We start from the raw sequence: 22,346 nt of genomic DNA, 5'->3' as shown, positions 1-22,346 counted from the left end.
CAAGACAAAAAAAAAAAATGATTAGATCCTTTAAATTCTTACAGAACGAGTCTTATCCTGACTTGAGAGATAAAAGTGAAAACAGAAATCTATGACAAAGAATAAACAGTATCTCTGTGATCTGTCAGCAAACGATTTCCAGAAAAAAAGAGAGACAATGCAGAAAAGGACAAGTGGGAGAACAGAGCAGAGAATGTTTTTAACAGAGTGCAGCCTACCAATATGAGCACTAGAAATGATAGGAAAATCACCACCGTGCAACTCCGATATAATAATCATCCAGGCAAGAATCATTAATGGATGCTTCAACCGAACAGAGGAAATGTTTTAGGGACCAGAATATGGCGGGAAAAGATAACGAGGTGATCTGGTGGTCCCCACCGGAATCAGTTATTCATATCCAGCATCACAACCAGTGGGACAACCTGTCCATATATTCCGATACACTGCAATGTGAACTACACATTACTTGTTAAATATTCTTGTCGCAATTGCTTAAATGAATCTAATCGAGCCTTGAGTAATTTTACAGGAAACGTCACAGGACATACAAGTGATATTGACTGAATGAAGCTAAGGACTCCAGGAAGAAACAATCCAATAAATTCAGAATGCAGGGCATTACAGAGGATCTTGCCCACACTGAAAACCAGTATCATGAAGGAACAAACAAGTGACAGAGCAACAGTTCCGGATTAAAAGGCAGCGAAGAGATGCAACAAGCAAATTGAGAACCTTGACTGGATCCCAGATTGGGGCTGGGGTTGGGAGGGAAAGCAACTATTAAACGCATCTGGATTGTGTACGGATAAGCAACTATTAAAGGAGATTTGAATTTGGATCAGACACCAGGTGGCACGACAAACGTATCACTAATGCTCTTAGGTGTGTGTGTCCGGATTACACAGTGGTTATGGAGGAGAATGGCCTCGCGTTGACAGGATGCGAGCTAAAAGAAGCAGAAGTGAGGGTTTAGCGTATCTCCAACCGGCTTTCAAACAAATTTGGGAAGATAAAGCAAATGTGGCAAAAAGGTGATTTGTGAACAAACCTGAAGGACATACATTAGGTCACCGAACTACTCTTTGGACTTTTCTCCGCTTGTCAAAAGTTGCGTGTGGCAGGGGGAAACTAGGTTTCTCCAAATTATTCCCTGATCACATTTCTTTGTTGAGTTCCTTCTAATCACTCCATCTATCTCTCTATCTATCACCTAGCTAGCTGGCTAGCTATTTTCTCATTTGCTGAATCTCCCACTAGAATACAGGCATTATGTCTAGTTCACGGTTGTATCATAATGCCTAGCTCAAGGCTGGCCACAGAAAAGTCCTTCAGTGTCCTTAAACATTTTTTTAAGTGAACTGGAAATTATTTTCTTTGCAATAATAAAAATTAGATGAGGCTCCCCGCCGCTGCCCTTCTCTGCCTTCTGCTTTATGGAATAAAAATCCTGAAAACCAGGATCAGAAAACTAAGAGAGCTGTTGGGGTTCTCTCGACCCTGCTCCTGACACACTCAGGAATCCATTTGTGAAAAGGCAAGTGAATAATGAAAATTATGAGTAATCTAAGAGAAGTGGCTACTTCTCTTAGGTGGTAGGGTAGTCGGTGCTGTTTTAAGTCTTTACTGTTTTGCCAGGGCGACATTCACCAGCCCGGTTAAGTCTGAATCCAGGACAGAATTCCAAGTGAGCAGATCGAAATTAGTTTAGAAAAAGGATCAGCCTCAGAGTAGTTATCATTAATAATTAATCCATATACAAAATGAGAAAAAAATATTGTATTACAGCTTATATTTAATTGTCCTTCTTCCATGTATTAGGAACTCATGTTCTCATTTAGCTGTTGTAAAAGAGCTGAGGTTTTGTGAAGACCAAAAGTGTATTCAGATAAACCTACTGTCACTGAACAGGAAGTCAGTTTAAAAAGCAAGAAAACAATCTGAGGGTTTTGAAGGGGCGGCGGGTGGTGGGGGGAGGTTGGGGGAACCAGGTGGTGGGTATTAGAGAGGGCACGGATTACATGGAGCACTGGGTGTGGTGCAAAAACAATGAATACTGTTACGCTGAAAAAAATAAATTAATTAAAAAAAAATTCTTAAAAAAAAAAAAAGGCAAGAAAACACTCACACCCCTGTGGGACCTGTATCCACCTAGTGGTGACATATCCCAATTGCAGTTTTAGTACTTGAGTGACTTGACTTTCTAATAAACAACAAACTGTAAAACCCAATATTTGATCAAAATAAGATCATAATATATAAATGCAATCCTTATGCTTAGAAAAAACAAAATCCCTGACCCAGTGAGGCCAAAAGTATTTTAAAAATTATTTTTGTATTTCTAAGATAACTAATACCTGAGCTCATTAAAATTATACTTACTTTTGTTCAAATAAAATTTCTAATAAATGCAATAGAAAACAAGTTTACTTTATACCTACTGTATTCTGCTACTTTTCATGAATGTAGGTCTTTAGATAGTCACTATTATCATCCAATATCTAATACGCTTCTTGGATTTGGATCTCTGGTGACTAACATTTAATCTTGCTTTATTCATCTGTGACATATTTTTTCCTATGGACAAGGAAAACAGCAAAAAACAGTAATTATTTTAGCATGAAAGAGCTCCAACAGACATTAGTCAGAGACTATTTTAAAATGTAAATAAAACCACAGGTCAAGTAGACCGTGGCCAAGGTGAAGAACCATTCTGCAGTTTACATTTAAAAATCATTAAAGGATTCATCGGAAGAAGGAACTCAAATTGATATCTAAGAAAACAGAAGAAACTCTACAACAGGTAAACTAGTAAATAAGGAGACCTCATTAACTCCACGGCGGTGACTTCATGGGGGTGAACTTTTAGCCCATGGCATCAGAACTAGGTGGGGAGCGCCACTAGGTGTGTGACCTTGAACATCTATGAAGTGTTAACAGTTTGTACTATCAATACCTACTCCCTCAGGATTGTAATTAGGACTCCATGAGATAATGAATGTGCCATTTTTCATGCATTCACTGGCAAATTTAAGGAACTGGCAAATATTGTCCTGATAATGATGCCAAAAATGGAAAAAAAAAAGTATAAGAAGCAAAATGCCTTGGTAAGTTACAACGGAGAGAAACACATGCAAGCCTTTCCTCAGGGCTTAAGATGATTTTACAGGACATTTAATGAGTGGAAAGAACTCTCCTATGGGAGGCAGACACCTTTCGCCATGATCCCAGCATTGCTAGGACTAACCCTACTGGATAGCTGACTTCATTTCTCCCAATGAAGTTCATGGTTGTGTTCAATGGGGAGGTGGCACGACCCACCAGGTCCAACTTTTTATCTCCTCTTGGTAGGCAAGGTGGACTGCCATTAAGGAAGAGAGCTGAGGGGGAACACTCCGTACTCACTGAGAACTGGAGTTGCTATATTTAGCTGATGCTTTGCTCCGTTTTATTCAAATAAAGAGCCCATTTACATTCAGCATTCAGTGAAAGAAATTTAGGTTCCCATGCCTGCATATCCCAAGGAGAACCCCATGAGGAAGGGGCCTGCTTTCCCATTCCCCTCCTGAAGGCATGCCTTGAGAATGAAGCGACAGGCCAAATTTGGATTTTTAGTTAGCCTTTAATAGAACTCCAACGCATTAACAGTAAACAAAGATGTAAGTAAAAAACATCCACATGTTACCTATCAGTAGTTCTGAACACTCACAGTGGTCACACTGCTGGAGCTGAGGTCACTCACATTTTCAGGAAATGCAGTCTACCCTGTTTCAGTGGAATGCACGCTCTGGCAGTTGGAAGGCAGAGATGAGGTTCCTTTTGTTCAGTGAATCCGCTTTACTGGAGGCAGCTGTCTTCTCTCTCCTTCACGCCACATATTTTAAAAACTGTCCCTTTGCCTTTTATGTTAAAAGTGCTATCAGAACTGAAGGGGCTTTTCCTTACTGAAATAGAATTAACTACACAGGTCCTACATTCCTGGGCCCATTTTGCCGGTTAAATTCCCACACAATTAGCAATTCGTAGAAAAGTAAGTGTTAAAAGAAGTTAGCACACTTGCATCCGGAAGTACAATTCAGAGTTCACAATACAGGGCTCTGTGATAGAGAGTGCCTATGAGCAGCTTCCTGTCATACACTGAGGCTACAGAACTTCCCTGGAGAACAGATCCATTGTTGGCGTAAACTGTAGTCACAGTCGGCTTCTCAGACAGAATATTCTGGATGCGGAGAACCTATTCAGGGGATACAAAAGATTAACACTGAACCACCATACACCCATGTCACCCAATCACCAATAATCCCTGTCTTCCACAGCGACGCAATGATTCAGAGGATGTGCTGTTGAAAACAGCAGTTACCAATCTTTTTAATGTTTAAATGAAAGCACTTTTTTAAGCCTACAAAGAAAGTACTTTTTTCAACCATCTAGCTACTACTGCATGCCAACCCAGGATTTCGGGTTATTATAGTAATTGAGCATTAATGGAAATACTTCCACACTATGCTAGCATGAACAGAAGTCATGTCATGTAGGGAGCTGACAATAAGCCAGGTATTTAAAAACATTGCCAGTCTACCACACAAGGAGGGCACATGTCTTTATAGAAAATGCCTTTTGACTAGTTTCCACGGTAATTTAATACATCAAAAGATTATTTTTCTAAAAGTATTTGAATGAGTGAAATTCTGCCAATTATTGGCTTAAAGCACTTACAAAATCACTGCATAAGTTTATCGCATTGTTGGTTTAAAACGACTAAACAAACCATCCCTGTGACAGTTTACTATGTTATTAGTTCAAAAGGACTTAAACAATTAAAGTAGAAAAATGAAGACTTAAAAAAAAAAAAAGAAAAACCTCTGATGACGGAGGATTGTTCGGGTCATAAATGAAGAGCTTCTGGCCATTAGGATGACAGCCTACCAAGATGTCCCCCGAGGAAGGATCGATAGACAAATTGTCCACCAGTGTATCCAACTTGAGTACCTTCCAAATGAAAAAATGTCAATATCTAAATGACTTGAGAAACTTGATTAAATAATTTAGGACTAAGCATTCTTGCCTCTCAACACATGGGAAAATTACACACAGCTCCCGGCTTCCACCCTTTTAACACCAATATGGCGTAAATTAAATTTAATAAACTGGGTTAGGGCCACTTTTCATCTTCCCTGAAATTAAGAGAGTTAGGGTGATGATCAATGTCTCTTAAAAATGAACTCCTTTTCCTTTAAAAGATGCACAATGATCAGTTAGCTCAAGGAACTCATTTGAAGCAAAATAGGAAATTCTTAATCAATCTAAAATATGTGTTGTCAAGCAGGAAGAAAATAATAATGGTGTGGAACCCAATTTCTACCTTCATTTATTATTGAAAGAGCTGACAATGTGCATAAATCTTCATTTCAGAATTCATCTATTAGTCTTTTCAATTGTGAAAATTCTTATTGGAATTCATTGGGTACCATCAGTACGTCATGGAATGGGCTCTAAATCTGATGCAAATATCACTCCCAACCCTCTGCTGTATGTCATCAGTCAGTCCTCATGAAGGCTGGGGACAGGAGGCTTAGCCTGTTGTAGAGAGGTGATATTTAAAAACGCAGAATAGCAACCCTGGCATTATATTCTGTTCTAAGGGAAGTACTGTGGTGATACAGTGTAACTACAAAATTACCAAGTTTAATACGTTAAGGTCTACTTGATATAAGAAAATAAGTATTTTACCTTCAACTGAGTTAAATTCATATTAGGGTGTCTTTCCAAAACATGAATTTCGTGAGCCAGGATATCAGCAACATAGATGTACCTTCACAGAAAGGACACACTGGTTAGAGCACCACGCCAATATAAAACTTCATTAATACCATATGGAAGAATAAGTTTTAATAACCTGCCAAGAAGTTAATCAATGATGGGCCCTCAAGGAATGCTTGATAAAGGTCAATTTTTATTTAAAAAGCAAGCTTTCAAAATCAATTCATTGTTGCTACAAACAATCACAGAATTGTTAAATGATTTCTCAAGAGGTTTGTAAAGGGAAAAGTAATATAGAACATTATTTTGAACATAAAGTCTGTGATATTTGCCACCGAAATGTCTGGCTTCCAAAAAAAAAGTTTACACATTCCACGATACAGTTTGGTATTTCTATGTATCATGTTCACACAGAAATAAAAAGTAGCGAACAGAACACACTTTATTATTTATTAATAATCATTCATTCTTAGTAAAATATTTATTACCATGTTGAGAATTTTCAGAGTAAGAGTTAAGAATCTATTGAGAACAATCTGCCTACATCTAAGCAGGGTGAATTAACGGACTACTTTACGGTAATTTTACTCATTGAATTGACCGTTCCATGGCAACAGTTCTATTGAGCAATTATCATGTGTGAAGCCATGAGCTCAGTATTGTGACGGACATAAAGAAGAGGCAGCCTTCTCCTACAGAGTTTCTAGTGCGTTGGGATGATCAGACTGGTTTGTACACATGAAACAAATAATACAGCATGATTGGTTACACGGGAAAGAGTTCAGGCCTAGAGACCGAAGAAATACCTAACTCCTGAGAACACAGAAGGCTTCACAAAGGAAGGGCATCTGCTGCGGCTATGGAAGGAGACTGCACTTGGGGAAATGAGGACAAAGCACCTTCTAGGCAGAAAAAACCCTTGTGAGCAAAGGCACAGGGGCAAGAATGAGAGAGGCATATTTGCAAAATAATGACTTCTTTGTCTAAAGCAGAGAAAGTATGAAAAGGGTCAAAAAGGGAGGTTGAAGCTCCCCTATTAAAGCAAGTCCAACCCTTTAGCTTGCCCTGATTTGATAAGCAATTGGGTCCCACTGAATTTGCAGAATAACAAAGTGGCATAATAACAACCGGCCAGTTCCATTCAACAGGTCCTGAGCATTTGCTTTTGCACCAGGCAGGGCTCAGCAGGAGGAGTCCAAGAAGAAGCTGGCCAGGCCCCCTCTTTCAGAGAGCCTTAAGGGCTCATGGAATACAGAAAGACAGAACTGGCAACAAGGCAAAAAATGTCAGCAGACTGAAAACAAGTTGGCTACTACTGGCTACTACTCTAGCCAGAGAGGGTGAGAACCTAAAGCGGGCAGGCATCAGTGGGAAAGGAAAGTGGGGGGGGGGGGGGGGTGTGAGGACAGCTTGCTCCTGGGGTGGCCGGGGAGGGCAAAAGAGGAGTTAGAGCTGAATCCTCTCTCATTATTCTTGTCTGCAGCTCAGGTGCTGGAAAGTTTGAGTCTCATAATTGAAAGATGAGAGTTGGGGGAGAAAAACAGATTTGGCAGGAGAGTTACAGACAATTTAAATGATTCTACATTCGTCTTCTATAATCAACAAGAAAGAAGAAATTGTGTCATGAAAAAAGACATTGAGTTGTCAAGGAATGCCAAATTTATTTCACGTTATGTTTGTAGGAGTTTAAATTGTTCAATGTGCTAAGGTAGTACAAAGGGAAGTTAATAAAATTTAATTTCCTTTCTATATGCTATGGTTGGACGTAGAGAAACAGTGGGATAATTTGGGAGGGGGCGCCCACTGGGCAATAGCTATTAAAGTTACCATTTAAAGGGGTAACTCTTCAAGTAAGTGGTTCTACTTTGAGGGATCTGTTCTATATAAACAGTTGTACAAACGTGCAGACACAACTCAGAGCATCACTGTCAACCCGTGCCCAGGCGGCATTACCACCCAGGTCTGTCTTATCCTCCCGAAACCTGAATATGGATTACGCTGCAATGCTCCCTTCAGGAGCTATTCCTTAAAAATATCTGGAGAAGCTTCAGTGGTAAATGAGAAATACATTTTTTATATTAAAAAAAAATATATATATGTGTGTGTATATATATATATATATGAAAACCAACCTATGCATCCATTATCAGAGAATTGTTTAAATTACTTTAAGATCATCCCTATCATAGAATAATATGCAGCCAATGAAACAAAGATATCTTTATTTAAAAGGAAACACCTATCTCACCCTTTAATAGGTATATGTAAATAACCCGGATCATAAAAATTCACATTTACAAAATTAAATTCTATAATGATATTTAGATATTATATGTAAATATATATATGTACTTAGTATATATTAAATATTACATATAAACATTATATATATTTAATACAAATATATCAACGTATATATTTTATATATATGTGTGTGTGTGTGTACATATATATATATACACACACATATATATTTGTCATAGACAAAAAAATATCAAGGAAGCTTTTTACATTGGAAAAAACCAGTGAAGTGAGGAATCTGACCCAGCACCACTACTAAGGAGAAGAGAAGATAATCTTATGAGGAGTCATACTTTTTATCGGGTGAAATATTGATCCCATTTGCTGCATCAAATCCTTCTGCTACCACTTTAACTTCATTTGGACTGTAGTAAACAACATTTGCCCAGTGTAAGTTCAAGTATGTTTCCAAATACTTTAAGAAAGGATCAGAGAAATAGTGGTCATTGGTGGCATAGAAATGTGCTGGTCCCACAGCTATGATATCATTCACACTGAAAGAGAAAAAATAATCCGTGAGAGAAAAGCAGCAACCAGTTGGTCTCCATATTAAAGATTAAGTCTCTGGAAGGACGGCATAAACAATCTGTGCTTTAAATTTTTGGTACGAAGTTTCCCAGGAAAAGCTCAGCTAAAAGTCACACGGCTATGGTCATAGGTAATCTACTATAATATCGTTTTTCAGAGAACAATTTTGCAAGGTAACAGGTAATCCGAAGACAGGTCATTTAGCAATTACGGCAGGACTCTTATAAAAGAAAAAAAAGAACTTCGTGCCAACAGGCTATGTTTTTTGACAGCCAGAAGTGTCGGGTTTAACAACAACATGAAAGGGTACGACTATCTAGAGTACAGAGCTTGCTAGAGCCGCGCTGGCTGCGGAGCGGGTCAGGCCGTCAATAACATTTACCTAGCCTTCATTTACTCAGTTGCCAGATTTTCCTGAGTTCCTCTGCTTGGTTATTAGTCAAACTAAGGTTGACTGTTCAATTTCTACCCGACTCACAAAGACGACGTGCCGAGAATGAACGGGCCCTCCACAGACACGTGCAGAGAGATGGATGATGAAATTGCCATAGTGCAATGATTCAGATGAGAGATTTATATGCTAAAAACAATTACATTTTTAAAACCAGTTAGGCAAGGGCGTTATTAAATTTAAATTCCAATTACCCTATGCAACACTTTCTGAAAGAGCTGCTTTCTTCTTTGGTCAGTGAAAAACAGAGCTACGGGGAAGGTGGGTCCCCTCTTTCTGAAAGAGACCATGATGCAGAGGCTGCCTGGACAGTACTTATGCTCCTATTTATCGTGAAGTGCATTTTTTGGGAAGAACAATTGGAAGTTACATGCGGAAGCCCTAGATAGGGATGGAGAAATTAAAAATATTCATCGAAGTTCAAACTTAAAAGAAGCAGTAAGCTAATGCAAGCGGAGCCAGGGAGATACACATGAGTCTCCTTTAGCCACATTATCAACCGGTGGTATGTTCTGGAAGGAAAGAGTGACCAGCTTCCAGTCTGAATCCCTCCAACTCTGTGTGGCCATTAGCCCCCAGCTACCATGACCCCGATGGAAGCACTCTGTAGTAGTCCCACACAAAGCACACTGCCATCATTTAAAGCAGGCTACTCTTCCTTGGCAGGACAAAGTATTATGGTTAGGGTGATGAGTCATCTGAGATGGAAGGTGACAGCAGGAAAAACAGGGAGGCTTGTCTCCTGTTCCCTAGATGGACCTGAGGAGCAACGCCTCTGTAATCCAGTGTTTTATCATTTCTCAGGGGAGTCTTCAGAGAACACTGGTTATTATGAGTGACACTGACTTTCCCTGCTCTACAAGGAAACCACACACACACGCACACACACACGCGCGCGTGTTTTTACATATGTGTCTACATACACATATTTTAGCTCTTATCAAAGCTGAGAGGACCATCACGGGAAATACATGGAAATGCCAGAGACAGACTGGAGAATGAACAAAAGGGCTGAGTACCTTGGAAGAAGTTCATGTTTGATTGTTTTCAGATGCAAAAGGGAATTTTCTTCTTCTTCAAATTTAAAAATTTCCACTGTATTCTTGAATTCTGGGTGGTTGACAACGAAGAGATAAACTGTGTCGTCTAAAGAATTGAAAGAACAGAGTTAATTTACAAGACAGAACCACAGGACCTCTGGGCAGACACTGACATTTAAATACCACAGGCGGGGAAAGGTTGAATGTATAAGCTGTTAGGCGACCTAACAGATCATTCTTCTTCCCCGTCTTTCTCATCACTGTCTGGCTGGTGTTATTTCTGATCATCGGTCCCCTGACCTTTAAGAAAGAGGGTTTTCCACTCCATATACAGAATTCATGAATAATCTGTTTATAGTTTAATTCAAAACCATAGCTCTTTTTTAATGCAATAATCATAGGTATATGGAAAAAGGTTATGAAATGTAAACATTCTCCCAGGTATTACCTGCTAGAAATTCCAAAGGTGGCCTAAGTTGCTGCTAGCTGGAGTGGCAAGTGACCAACTTACTTGTATGAAGAATACAGTAATAATTCATGAGTTAATTGTTCTTCTGTTTCTACAGATATGATCCAAATCTATTTTCCATAGTCATTTGCAAACCATGAGAAGCTTCTCCATGTGAGGAGCTCATCAGCCCTTACCGTTGTCTATGAAGGTGCTGATACCATGTGGATTGAACGAAGCCAAATTGAACCCACGGCTGATTCTCAGTTCCAGGGCCCTCGGGTTTTCTTTTTTTAGATCCATCATTAGTATCCCTCCAGGCTTATCTGGGGAAAAGCTGTGGAGTCCTGGACATTTCAAACCCTTTTCAAAACAGAGGAAAAAGTTAAATATAGAGGCTTCCAGGTGTTTATGGGCTAAAATGGGCTGTATAAATAAGTGATAGACTTTGGTTAAAGGAGGCGGCATTACAGCTACAAACAGCAAGAAAGCAGAGAGAAGAGGATAGAAAAAAAAAAATAGGAATCGGGGGCTGGAGAGCTGTGAGATGAACGGGAACTGATTCTTCTGAGTGGAAGCACAAGCCTAGGGGTGTGGTCTCTTAAGGGGATGACCAGAAGGTTGGTGGACGGGGAGATACCCAGCAGAGTTGGGGGGTGGGAAGAAGTGAAAGTTTACACGTAGGCTGTTGACCCTCAAGCTCTTGGCCTGCCCTTCGCTCGTCCAGAAGCTCAAAGTCTTGGTGAACGGTATTAAGTCAAGACTCCCCTCCTTGCCTCACTCCCCAGATCCAATCCACCAGCAAATCCTGTGGACTTGACCTTGAAAAATATATCTCTTCATAAGGCTGTGAACCTTTCTCATCGCTTTGGCCATGACTGCCCTGACCCAAACCACGCCCCCAATGACAGCAACGGCTCACAACCAACTGTCCTTTTTTTATTTTTTCTGGCCTTTCCCTATGGAAGACTGGTCTCCCACCAGCATCCAAATTAAGTCAGATGATGTCACGCCTCTGATCAAAACTCCATCTCGCTCAGATTATGAAGTGAAAGTTCTTCGGGTTCCCTGTATGGTCTGCCCTGCTCACCCTCCTGCACCTTCCGCACCCTAAACACTCCAGATCTCGGCTCTCATCTCCTACGGGCCACATGGCTTCCTAAAGCTCTTCAAATATACCAGGCACATTCTCACTTCAGCACATTTATACACACAGTTCCCTCTGCCTAGGAATGCTCCCCACCCCACCCCACCCCAAGATCTAGGTCTCCCGGATGCTTTGTATCTGTGTCAAATGGTACTTATCGCTATTTGGCACAGATGCATCCGTAGACATACAGAAATGGAAGCCTGACCACACCCTCAGCACAGCTCTCCCGAGTCTCCACTGCCCCACCTTCCTTTACTTCTTAAAGTGCTGCGAGCATCTGACACAGATCCATCCTCACCCCACTGGAACAAGAGTCAGGACTTTGTCTCCTCCGCTCACTGCTAGGTCCCAGGGCCTGGAGCTGTGCCTGGCATATAGTTTGTCCTTTCCTCACTGACTGCAAATATCACCTCTATGTACATGTACATATACAAGACCCCTCTGCATTCTGATCTGTCTGGGGACTCCGGCCTATTCCTGTACCAATACACCACTCTTTAATTACCATAGCTTTATTTCTAATTACAGCCACTCTATTTATGGCGAGTCCCCATATCCCACACCTCATCGTTTTATTGTCACAAACTAGTCTTAGATATTTTTGCTCATTGATTTTTTTTTTAAAGATTTTATTTATTTATTTGAGAGAGAGAGAGAGAGATCACAAGCAAGTAGAAAGGCAGAGCAGAGAGTCCGATGTGGGGCTCGATCGCAGGACTCTAGGATCATGACCCGAGCCGAAGGCAGAGGCTTTAACCCAGGTACCTCTCATTGACTTTTCTGTACAAATTTTGAGAATTAAGTTGCTGCTCTGAATGGAACATTATTACTTTTATTTTTATGACTCTTACAGCTCCTACTTGGTTCTTCCTTGTGCACGGGAAAGCTAGTGAGTTTTACATGTTTGTTTTGAATCCAACCACTTCACTGAACTCTCCCTGTGGATGAAACAGTCTACTGGTTGAATGTCTTGGATTGTCTAAAAAGCAGGTAATGGTGATGTCTGAAAACTATGGCAGTTTTGACTTTTCTCCCCACTTCGTATTTCTCTTTCTTGTTTTACTGGGTTATTAAGAACTCTAGTAGAGGGGCCCCTGGGTGGCTCAGTGGGTTAAAGCATCTGCCTTCGGTTCAGGTCATGATCCCAAAGTCCTGCCATCGAGCCCCACATCGGGCTCTCTGCTCAGCAGAGAGCCTGTTTCCTCCTCTCTCTCTGCCTGCCTCTCTGCCTACTTGTGACCTCTGTCTGTCAAATAAATAAATAAATAAATAAAAGTCTTAAAAAAACCCCACAAAAACTCTAGTAGATTACTGATGGTCATAATCTTTGGGGGCATTTTCTTCCTTTTCTAAACATTTATGGGAAGGTGGCTAATGTTTTACCACTAAGAAGGATGTCAGCTGTAGGTTTCAGAGAAATTACCTTCCATTTCTAGTTTTCTTGGAGCCTTCAACCAGGAATGAAAGGTTGCATTTTATTTCATGTTTTCTCAGGACTCACCGAAATAATCTAGGTCTTTTCTCTTTGAGATCTTTTAAGTCATATTTTATGCAAATCTAAAAGAGTACACCAAAATTAAGTCTCACTTTATGCACAAAGTTGAACATAATAGAAATTATCTCCAATTTTAAAAAACCTATCAAAATGATAAAACTTCAAGGCTGGCAGTCTCAGTAAGCAGAATAAACCGGAATTACATTATCCCTTCATGGCAGGGTCACTTCACAGGCTGATAATCTCTATTTTATATCACTGTCCCATCAACGAGAGCATGGCTTCAAGAAAGAAAGCTCTACCAGAGATGGTGGATCACTATTCATGGTTATTTTAATGCTCCCCACCATTTAACCATGTTTTTTCTCTTTTCAAAAGTTTGATTTATTTTTACTTTCCGTAAACTACACATACCAAAATTTACCACCTTCACCATTTTAAGCATACCTTTCAGTGGTGTTAAGTACACTCCTATTGCCATATAAATCTTTCTTATATTCTATTTTCTGTCATCCAATTCTTCACAAAGTAGGACGCAGGTTTTGGGCTGACCTTCACACCCATAACCACAGAAGATGTGTCCGATGGGCTACCATGTTTGGAAGAGGAAGAGATAGCTGCCGTGAGATACCCACTACTCGTTTAGAAAGAAGTGAATTCTGGGAAACGGGAGAGACAGTGCTGAGTAATTTAAAAATCAGCAGTACAGTGGAATTGTTTCTAAATTTCAAAAAAATAAAAGACAGTCAGATAACCAAGGAAGGACAAAAAAGCTGAGGAAATTGTATAGACATGGCTACAAGATCATTGTGACTGGCATTAGCCCTTCAGTGGAAATGACTATAGATTTACGTGCGTGGATACCTCAGTTCTCCCAATTCAGGTTTATTCCTAGGGGGGCTCAAATCTTGAAACATGTGATTTCTGGATTACAAAAATCTCTGAAAATACCTCTTTTGAGGAAAAAAAAAAAGCAAGTGATTTCTACTTTCCTCAGGATTTTTGCATCTCTAGTTACGAACGATTCTGACAAGGAGTCCCAGTGTTTTCTCCTAAGCCTATAGACACGTGTAAGCATGTGCTTCCTAACAAACCTACAATACTAGAAATATCATTTTACTCATTCTATGTAGGTAAGTACATAACCTTGTCTTTTGAGACTGTATTTTTAAAATTTAACATAAATTTTAGTGTTCTTGCCAAAGCCCAAAATATTTCTTTTTTTCCTCCTCAGTGGTAACAACCAGCTGCTCAGTGTTCCACCTAAAAACCATCAGGAACCTGACCAGTATCCTAACTCTCATTCTCCAAGCCGAGTTCTCTGACCCTTCCCAGAGGTCCGACAACTGTTTATTTGTGCCGTGACTCTTCAAAAGCAACCCTATGCTTGTCAGAGCTGAATCTCAGAGCCTGAAAATAATGGATGCTGAGCAGCAACAGAATCATCACAGGCCACCTTCCTCAAGGAAAACCAAAGCCGTGATGACACCAAGGACACTCATGGGGGCCCACGCCACGGAAGAGCGGTGGTCAGAACTTCCTCATTGCCCACTCACACAGTTTTCCAATTAGATGGCGACTGGTGTAGGCCAGCACGCAGGCCAATCAGTGTTACAGTCTTCCCAATGTCTGTCCAGGGAAGCGGTTATTTTTCAGCTTCTAAGAATTAAGGCAAAGCGAAGGGTATCAATAAACTCATTTGATGACTTTGAGGAGGAGTGATTCAGGGGGAGAAAGAAAGAAAGAGAAAGGCTTGGTCTCGGAAAGTTGGTATATTATTTGAAAATAAACAACAGCAGCAAGAATATGAGCTTAAAATTGAGTAGCTAATGGAAGGAGAGATAGATGCTGCATGTAAAAGAGTATAATGTAGTACAGAATAGCCACAACAATGACCAAAGTATGCTTTTTAATAAGAAACTTTTGAAACACAGATTGCATTGGAATATTTTAGTACAATGCGGTGGGGAATAAAGAGCAATTAATCAATTGGCAAAGACGTTTTCATCTTTACATTTAGATAAGCTTGAGGACATTTTCCAAATTTCTGCTCAAACTGTCTTTTTTTTTTTTTTTTCTTCCAGAACATATTTTTGAAAGTGAGGAATTTTAAGAACAAGTTACTGCGCTGCAGGCCCTCGTCAAACACTCCTGTCCCTCCTCCACTGGGGCTGGTGAACGAAGGAGCTACTCACCACACTAAGGAAAGCCAGACCGTTGGGAAGTATGTCAATATCATCTGCGCCAGCTTCTGTAAGTTCAAGAGATAGATAAATGTCATGTTCCAATTCTATTATTTGTTAGGTCTAACTGGGACTTAGTTTACTTTGTTGGTGCCTGCATTTTTAGGAATGGTTCTAATTTTTTCCAAGGAACCTACCACTCTCTTTAATACACGTCAGTCCAAATCCCTTCCTGCAGTGAACCTCTGACTTTAAATGTGAGATATTTTATGTTTACTCAAATCAAAGTCAAGTAATCACTACATTTCCAGCTATAATACAGGAAAAGTTGACATCTGTAAACTCTTCTGATAAACATCCAGATGTCGGTACAAAAGTAATTGACATCAGGGGAATATTACTTTCAGAGAGAAGGGCTCATAGTCATTTAACCATGCAAATATCCTTGTCCCTTTCTCTGCTCATTCAATCTGAAGCAAACACAGACATTTCTCTCATTAACAGAGATAAAACACCTGGGATTATATATGCCCTCTTTAAAAAACAATGTCTGCTTGTTCTCATAAGCAAAGAAAGCCTTCCACTTAATCTTTAAATTTAGGCTTTAAACTACAGAAAACAACCAGCAAAAGAAAATTAATGAAAAATACCGTGCACCTAAGCCAGCTGAATCTTCTAACGCTTGTCTCTGAGCAGGCTACAATTACTATTGATTGTTTATTGATTGTCTGCAGTCCACTCCACACAGCACAGCAAATAATTAGACACAAGACCTTCCCAGTGGTCTCACTGTGTAAATTCCGCAGACAGATAATAGACCCAAACACAAGAAAAGAGGAATAAAAATGGCTTAGATTAAGCCAAATCATGACACATTCTTTGAGTCCACAAAATCCAATCTTCCCCTTTAAGGCCTCTCCAAAGACTTTCTCCAAGATTATTTCTAGGTTGTCAAAAACAAACAGCATCTACGCAGCCGTTTTGGTTTTGATTCATGAGTTTGCATCTGGCCGGTTGCCTCCAGTGTCACTGGCTCTATCATAGTGGAGAAAAGCAGAAGAAAATACAAATGCCAAGAACTTCACTTTGCAAAGACAACTGCAATCATGAACACCTGCAAAGTCTGTTCCTTGGTAAGAAGATATATACATATATATGCTTACGCATGGCATAATGGAGGAGTTCTTCACCTGGGCCTGTGGATTCCTAAGGAGCCACAAATGGGTTCTATAGTCTGTGAACTTATTAAAATTCTACGCAATGCAAAATGTCATCTGTATGTCAGCTGGAAAATTGTCTATGAAAAGGATCCTTGGCTTTCAGCAGTTTAGAAAAGGGTTAGTAAGGGGTGCCTGGGTGGCTCAGTGGGTTAAAGCCTCTGCCTTCAGCTCAGGTCATGATCTCAGGGTCCTGGGATCGAGCCCTGCATCGGGCTCTCTGCTCATCGGGGAGCCTGCTTCCTCCTCTCTCTGCCTGCTTCTCTGCCTACTTCTGATCTCTGTCTGTCAAATAAATAAATAAAATCTTTAAAAAAAAAAAAAGGTTAAGTAATACCTCAAAAAAAGTTAAGATTTCCTAGTCTCTAGACCCATGGTCGTTCTCAATTGGTAATGCGCAGGGATGGAGGGAATTCGACCCCACATGTGTGTATGTGCAGCCACAAACATATTAACACACACACATTCACAGGCACAGGTCAGTCTGAAGTTTTACTTTCTGGATCCACAATAGGAAGTCAATTAAGTAAAATTGGTTGCTTCTGAATAATTACTTAAAACAATTTCAATGTGTACATGCTAATACATAAAGTACAAGAAAAGGTATATAGAAACAAATTAAGATTTTATTTATTTATTTGACAGACAGAGATCACAAATAGGCAGAGAGGCAGGCAGAAAGAGAGAGGGAGAAGCAGGCTCCCCACTGAGCAGAGAGCCCAATGCAGGGCTCGATCCCAGGACCCTGGGATCATGACCTGGGCTGAAGTCAGAGGCTTTAACCTACTTAGCCACCCAGGAACCCCAGATATATAGAAACAAATTAACCAGGTTTCTTTGGGTGGTAGGATTATGAGTGATTTTCATTTTCTTCTTTATACTTTTCTTTGTTTAAAATTTTCTACAAACAATGGTACCATTTCAGTAATCAAGAGAAGAACATTTTTTAAAAGATATTTGCATTTCAACCATGCTGTAACTTCTTTCTGTTTAACCCCATTGCCTAATTCCAAGGGAAAAAAAAGTCTTATCTGCAGTTTTCTTTAGAATATCTTCCAGATCTACCCCCCACCCCATCTTCATTTCTATATCCATCACTACAAGAGAATGTTATCATTTCATATCACTGCTGCGGTGTGATTACTGCAAGAGTAGTCAATGCTGGAGAAATTTTTTCTCCTCTAATTTGATAATAGGAGTAGTACCAGCAGTAATAGTAATAGCTATTAAGGTATAGAGTTTACCGAGGGCCACACTCCTTGTAAACACTTTACACACATTATTTCACATAATTTCCTATACTCTAAGAAGCATTATCTCTTATTTCAGAGTTAAGAATATAGGACCTTTGAGCGGTTAGGCAAATTGCTCAAGGTCTGGGACTTTGAGTCCTTTTGTCCTTCTTGAGTCCCAAGAAGCTGGGACTCAAATCCTTTTGTTCTGACTTCAAAGCACACAGAAAAAAGACAACCTAGCGTAGAATGAATTCTCTCTGTCAGAACCATCACTGCTTTCTCTCTGAAAACACTTGACTTTGTAAATTTGACTGTGGTCAATTCCATAGGTTGGCTTCCCCTGTAAAAGTTTTGCTTCCATGCCTCCTCCCAAGATCTTCACCAATCCATACTCTGCACTTTTCTGTACAAGCTCGTTCAAAACCCTCTTGGGTGAGAAAGTCGTCTAGCTTAACACATCTGATTTTTTATTTTTTCTTACTCCTTTGGTAATGATCTGTGTCAGAGATGGCTAACTGCTCCCCACTATCCATACTTCCCTTTCTCCTTTCCAGCCACAGGTGCCTGGCAACACACCACAGACATATGTGGTGTCTCCGTTCAGGTTAATTGCAAGTGAGAGCACAGTATGCATGTAATTTCTGGGTAAAATAACTAAAAATAATAGCCACGTCAATGTTCTTTCTACCTTTCCTGCTGGGAACTGGCCAAAACTGGAGTTCTAGTCCTTGACCAAGAAGCAGTGTGTTGAAGACAATGGTGCTGCTCCATCAGCCTTTGTACAAGATTGGCCACACAGAGCGTAGTCATCTTATCACCCTAGGCCATTTGCTTATCTTTAGACAGCCAAGTAAAGGAAGATAAATTTCTCTCTCCTCTAGGTGTAACTTTACAATATCAAATCAGCCTTTGCCATTCCCAATAGAGTATCTGAGATATAATGTACCTTTTACTGTCCACTCTTGGCATACTGGGGAGGTATGTGTGTTAATTACTCTGGGAGGAGATACTATATTGGAAAGATAATTTGCAAAAGGTACTAAACCTTTCTGAGCGTTGAGTCCTTCTCTCATTAAAAAAAAAAAAAAAAGAAAGAAAAGAAATAAGAAATCTAAATCTCACAGTAGTGTGTATTTTGTTTTCCTTTCATAGGTAGAGTGTAAAGTAACAAACTTATCACAAGGGCTGCAAACTTAATGCCTCTTTTTTTTTTTTTTTTTTTAAATCTCCCCAGCAGCAGTTTTTGTAAAGGTCTTGATTGCCAAGTGTATAAAACCACTAATTAACTCAAAGAGACAATCCACTGAAAATTTTATTTTAGTCCAGTACCCTGAATGCCTGCATTAAGCTTTTAAGCCTCAAATAGACTTAACTAGCTCCTGTCATTATAATTTTTATTATTTAGATGTCGATATTAGGCCAGATTCTGGGTAAGAGCTTGGTTTCTATCTGTAAGAGACGAGGGGAAAGAATACAGAAAATGGGGGCGCCTGGGTGGCTCAGTGGGTTAAAGAATACAGAAAATGGGACAGTGAGCCTACTCTGTGCCCCTATGGAAGGCACACATCCTGTATGCTGTGTGGCAGATGACTATCACTTATTAAAACAGAAAGACATGAGATGATATGTTTAAAGCACCAGAATGGCAAAGAGTTCATGTCTAGTCATGGTGAATATAGCACTGGAGAGACAGAGACAGAGAGAAAGCATGTGTGTGTGTGTGTGTGTGTATGTGTGTGTTGGTATGTGCGTACGGGTTTTGATGGGGATGGAAGGGTAGAGGAAAGTGGTCTTACCTCTTAGACGGACCGCGGGCCTCAAGTGCATGGCTACTACTGTTTCCAAAGAGAAGACTACCCTTGTTGCCTACCATAAGAAGTCGCTTTGGCTTGTATGGGAATGTATATGCCCCACACACTATTTTTCATCGTAATCAAAAGACCACTGAATAGGCGACTGTTATTAAAAACATATAACCCCATGCTATTATTAGCCAGTAGGCTTCACTAACATAGCATTCAACAAATGTTCATACAGTGCGTGCTAGCCACAGAGCAAAAACAAAAAGAAAGAAAGAAAGAAAAAAGCACAATTCTAATTAGCTCTAAAAATGTATCCCAAATGGGCTTCTAATCACTCATCGTCTTCGCTCTGTTGCCTTTTGAAGTGCCTCAGAGGCATTAAACACTTCACAAGAAGGGCCATAGGTGACATATTTCCTCATTCTTTCCAATTCCAGACAGTAGCTCACACACATCACAACATAAAGGTCACAAACACAGACAGACGCCTGTTCAGAATACAAATGTCTTTGGGCTTGTTTTTCTCCGAGGAGCCCTCCATCCCAGTGAGTTGTAACAGCAATCCACTTGGCGGTTCATCCTGTAATGTGTCTGGCTGTGCCCTATTGTCTACTCTGAGACTCGAATTCACAGAAGGTGGGCTCCACAGGGCCAAGGGCTGTTTAATAATTTGACAATTATTAACTCAGTAGCAACAGTAACCTTCGAGAGCATGGACTCAACCTCCCAACCTTGCAGAACATCCCTCACAGACGCCATCGGGCTCTTGCTTAGCGGCCAGTTCTGAGGGGCTCCTCGTGACGGCAGTCAGAAGGCAGGGAACAGCAGCTGAGTTTCCTGGGACTCCCAACAAGCTTATTTCTAGGACCGGCTGCCTTATCTGGCACAGATCTAGCCAGTCTGCTATTTGATCCTGAGTTTGTATCTCCCTGCTAAGTGCAACAGTAACAGAGAGGAGAAGCTCCAGGAGAAAGAAGTCAAGGAGTCTAGGCCTAGGGAGATGGGACTGGGAAAAAGTACCAAAGTAGCGATGGCAACTAGGAGACAGGGCATGTAAGAAACAGACGTGTGAGGGAGAGGCAAATAACAGAACCAGAAGGTTCTACCTGAAGTAGAGAAGGCTGCCCTGAAAACTGATAGGTTCCATGAAAATGAAGCCTTCTTGTGTGTGATCCAGCAAAGGATCACTACTCTGTTTTTTGCTCAAAGAGCATTCTGAGCTCTGTCTGCACTGAATGTGCTTGTAAGTATGATGTACTGAGTTTATTACCATTGCCAACTCCAGGGCAATTCAGCAATGACAAAATTTTAAACATTTAAAAAAAATATATATATATATATGTATGAAACATGTATAATATATAGTTATAATATTTATAAAAAGAAAAATATAATACACACACACATATATATATATTTTTTAGAGAGAGAAAGGGTGAGAGTGGGAGTATGTGCGCACACCCATGTGCACACACACACACACACACACACAGGGCAGAGGGGAGAGAATCTCCACACATCCAGAGTGGAGCCTGATGCAGGGCTTGATCCCACAAGCCTGAGATCACGACCTGAGCTAAAGCCAAGAGTTGGATACTTAACTGACTGAGCCAGCCAGGCACCCCAACTGTCAAAACTTTAACACACCCACTAACTGAACAACAGTCTCACTGTTAAGAATTTATCCTACCGATACACAAGACCTCTATGTACAATGATGTTCACTGATTGGTTTGTAGTTGCAAAAAAACTAAAACCATCCAAATGTGCATTAAGACAGAAATGATTAAATCCACCATGGTACCTGCAAACATGAAAAAGAATGAGGCAGACCCACATGTGTTGAATGGGGAAACTGTCCACATTGCATTTGGAATAAAGTGGGTTGTAGAATGTCATCTCATACTAAGACACCACTTGTGAATAATACATGCATATGCGTGTATTCGTTTACATTTGAGCTGGAAATGTCAGGAAAGAGAAGAAAAACTTTCTCTCTGGAGTTACTTCTGTGGGGAATGGAGATTTTCTTCAGAGGTTTTTACTTTCCGTTTTGTGACTCCTCTTCCTTCTGACGCCTTCACCAGCCAGCTGCTAGGCTGACAGCGCACGGGGCCGCACACAGCGAAGAGCACAGACTTTACAGAATTAGTTCAGAAAAGTCACGCAACAGGCAAGAAATCAACCCATAAACAAAGGAGTACACAAATAATTAACAAATTGTAGTGAGCGTGAGAGAGAGAAGAAATACAGGGGCAGGAGATCCAAAAAAGATCGACTGAAGAGGTTTTTGTTGATTTAATGGGATTTTTCCTCTGATCAACACTAGTGGCATGCCAAAATACTGTTAATGAGTTTTTTCGTGTTGGTGGCCAAATAATGTAAGGTGTATAACAAGTGTTTTCTCATACTTACCAATTCCTTTAATGAGGTGGCAGTTCGGAAGGTCTACGGATTCTACTTCTCTGGAGGCTTTAAGTCGATTCCTGTTTTTAAAAAAAAAAGAAAAGAAAAAATCTATCTGTTTATGTATTCCCTGCTTTGTTGCAGACAGGGTTTAAAGAGGCTTACAGCAATACATAAAACACAGCATAAATCTAAAGCAGATAAAAGAGAAGATAGAAAAACAAGGGTAGGAACATAAAATAGCACCAGAAATGAAGTTAAAATACAAATGCATATCACAAAGTTCTAGATGTGAATGTGGGTCATAAAAGAAAGCCAGTAACTCAACAA

At 40.2% G+C, this 22,346-nt stretch overlaps 1 protein-coding gene across 2 annotated transcripts in view; it reads right to left on the bottom strand.

Moving 5' to 3' along the window:
* Positions 1-3,602: 3,602 nt before the first annotated feature.
* The window catches only part of PON2 (paraoxonase 2), a 28,484-nt gene continuing 9,740 nt past the window's right edge, over positions 3,603-22,346 (bottom strand). For both annotated transcript variants that reach the window (XM_032304632.1, XM_032304631.1), the window contains 8 exons: positions 22,026-22,096; positions 15,369-15,424; positions 10,726-10,891; positions 10,060-10,186; positions 8,355-8,555; positions 5,731-5,812; positions 4,861-4,989; positions 3,603-4,234 (listed from right to left, as the gene is read on the bottom strand). In XM_032304632.1, the coding sequence (XP_032160523.1) occupies positions 4,076-4,234; positions 4,861-4,989; positions 5,731-5,812; positions 8,355-8,555; positions 10,060-10,186; positions 10,726-10,891; positions 15,369-15,424; positions 22,026-22,096 (991 nt within the window). In that variant the 3' untranslated portion in view covers positions 3,603-4,075. The remainder of the gene's footprint in view (positions 4,235-4,860; positions 4,990-5,730; positions 5,813-8,354; positions 8,556-10,059; positions 10,187-10,725; positions 10,892-15,368; positions 15,425-22,025; positions 22,097-22,346) is intronic.

Source organism: Mustela erminea, chromosome 11 (assembly GCF_009829155.1).
Source record: "Mustela erminea isolate mMusErm1 chromosome 11, mMusErm1.Pri, whole genome shotgun sequence".
Classification (NCBI taxonomy): Eukaryota; Metazoa; Chordata; class Mammalia; order Carnivora; family Mustelidae; genus Mustela; species Mustela erminea.
This window is presented reverse-complemented; position numbering and strand designations above follow the sequence as displayed.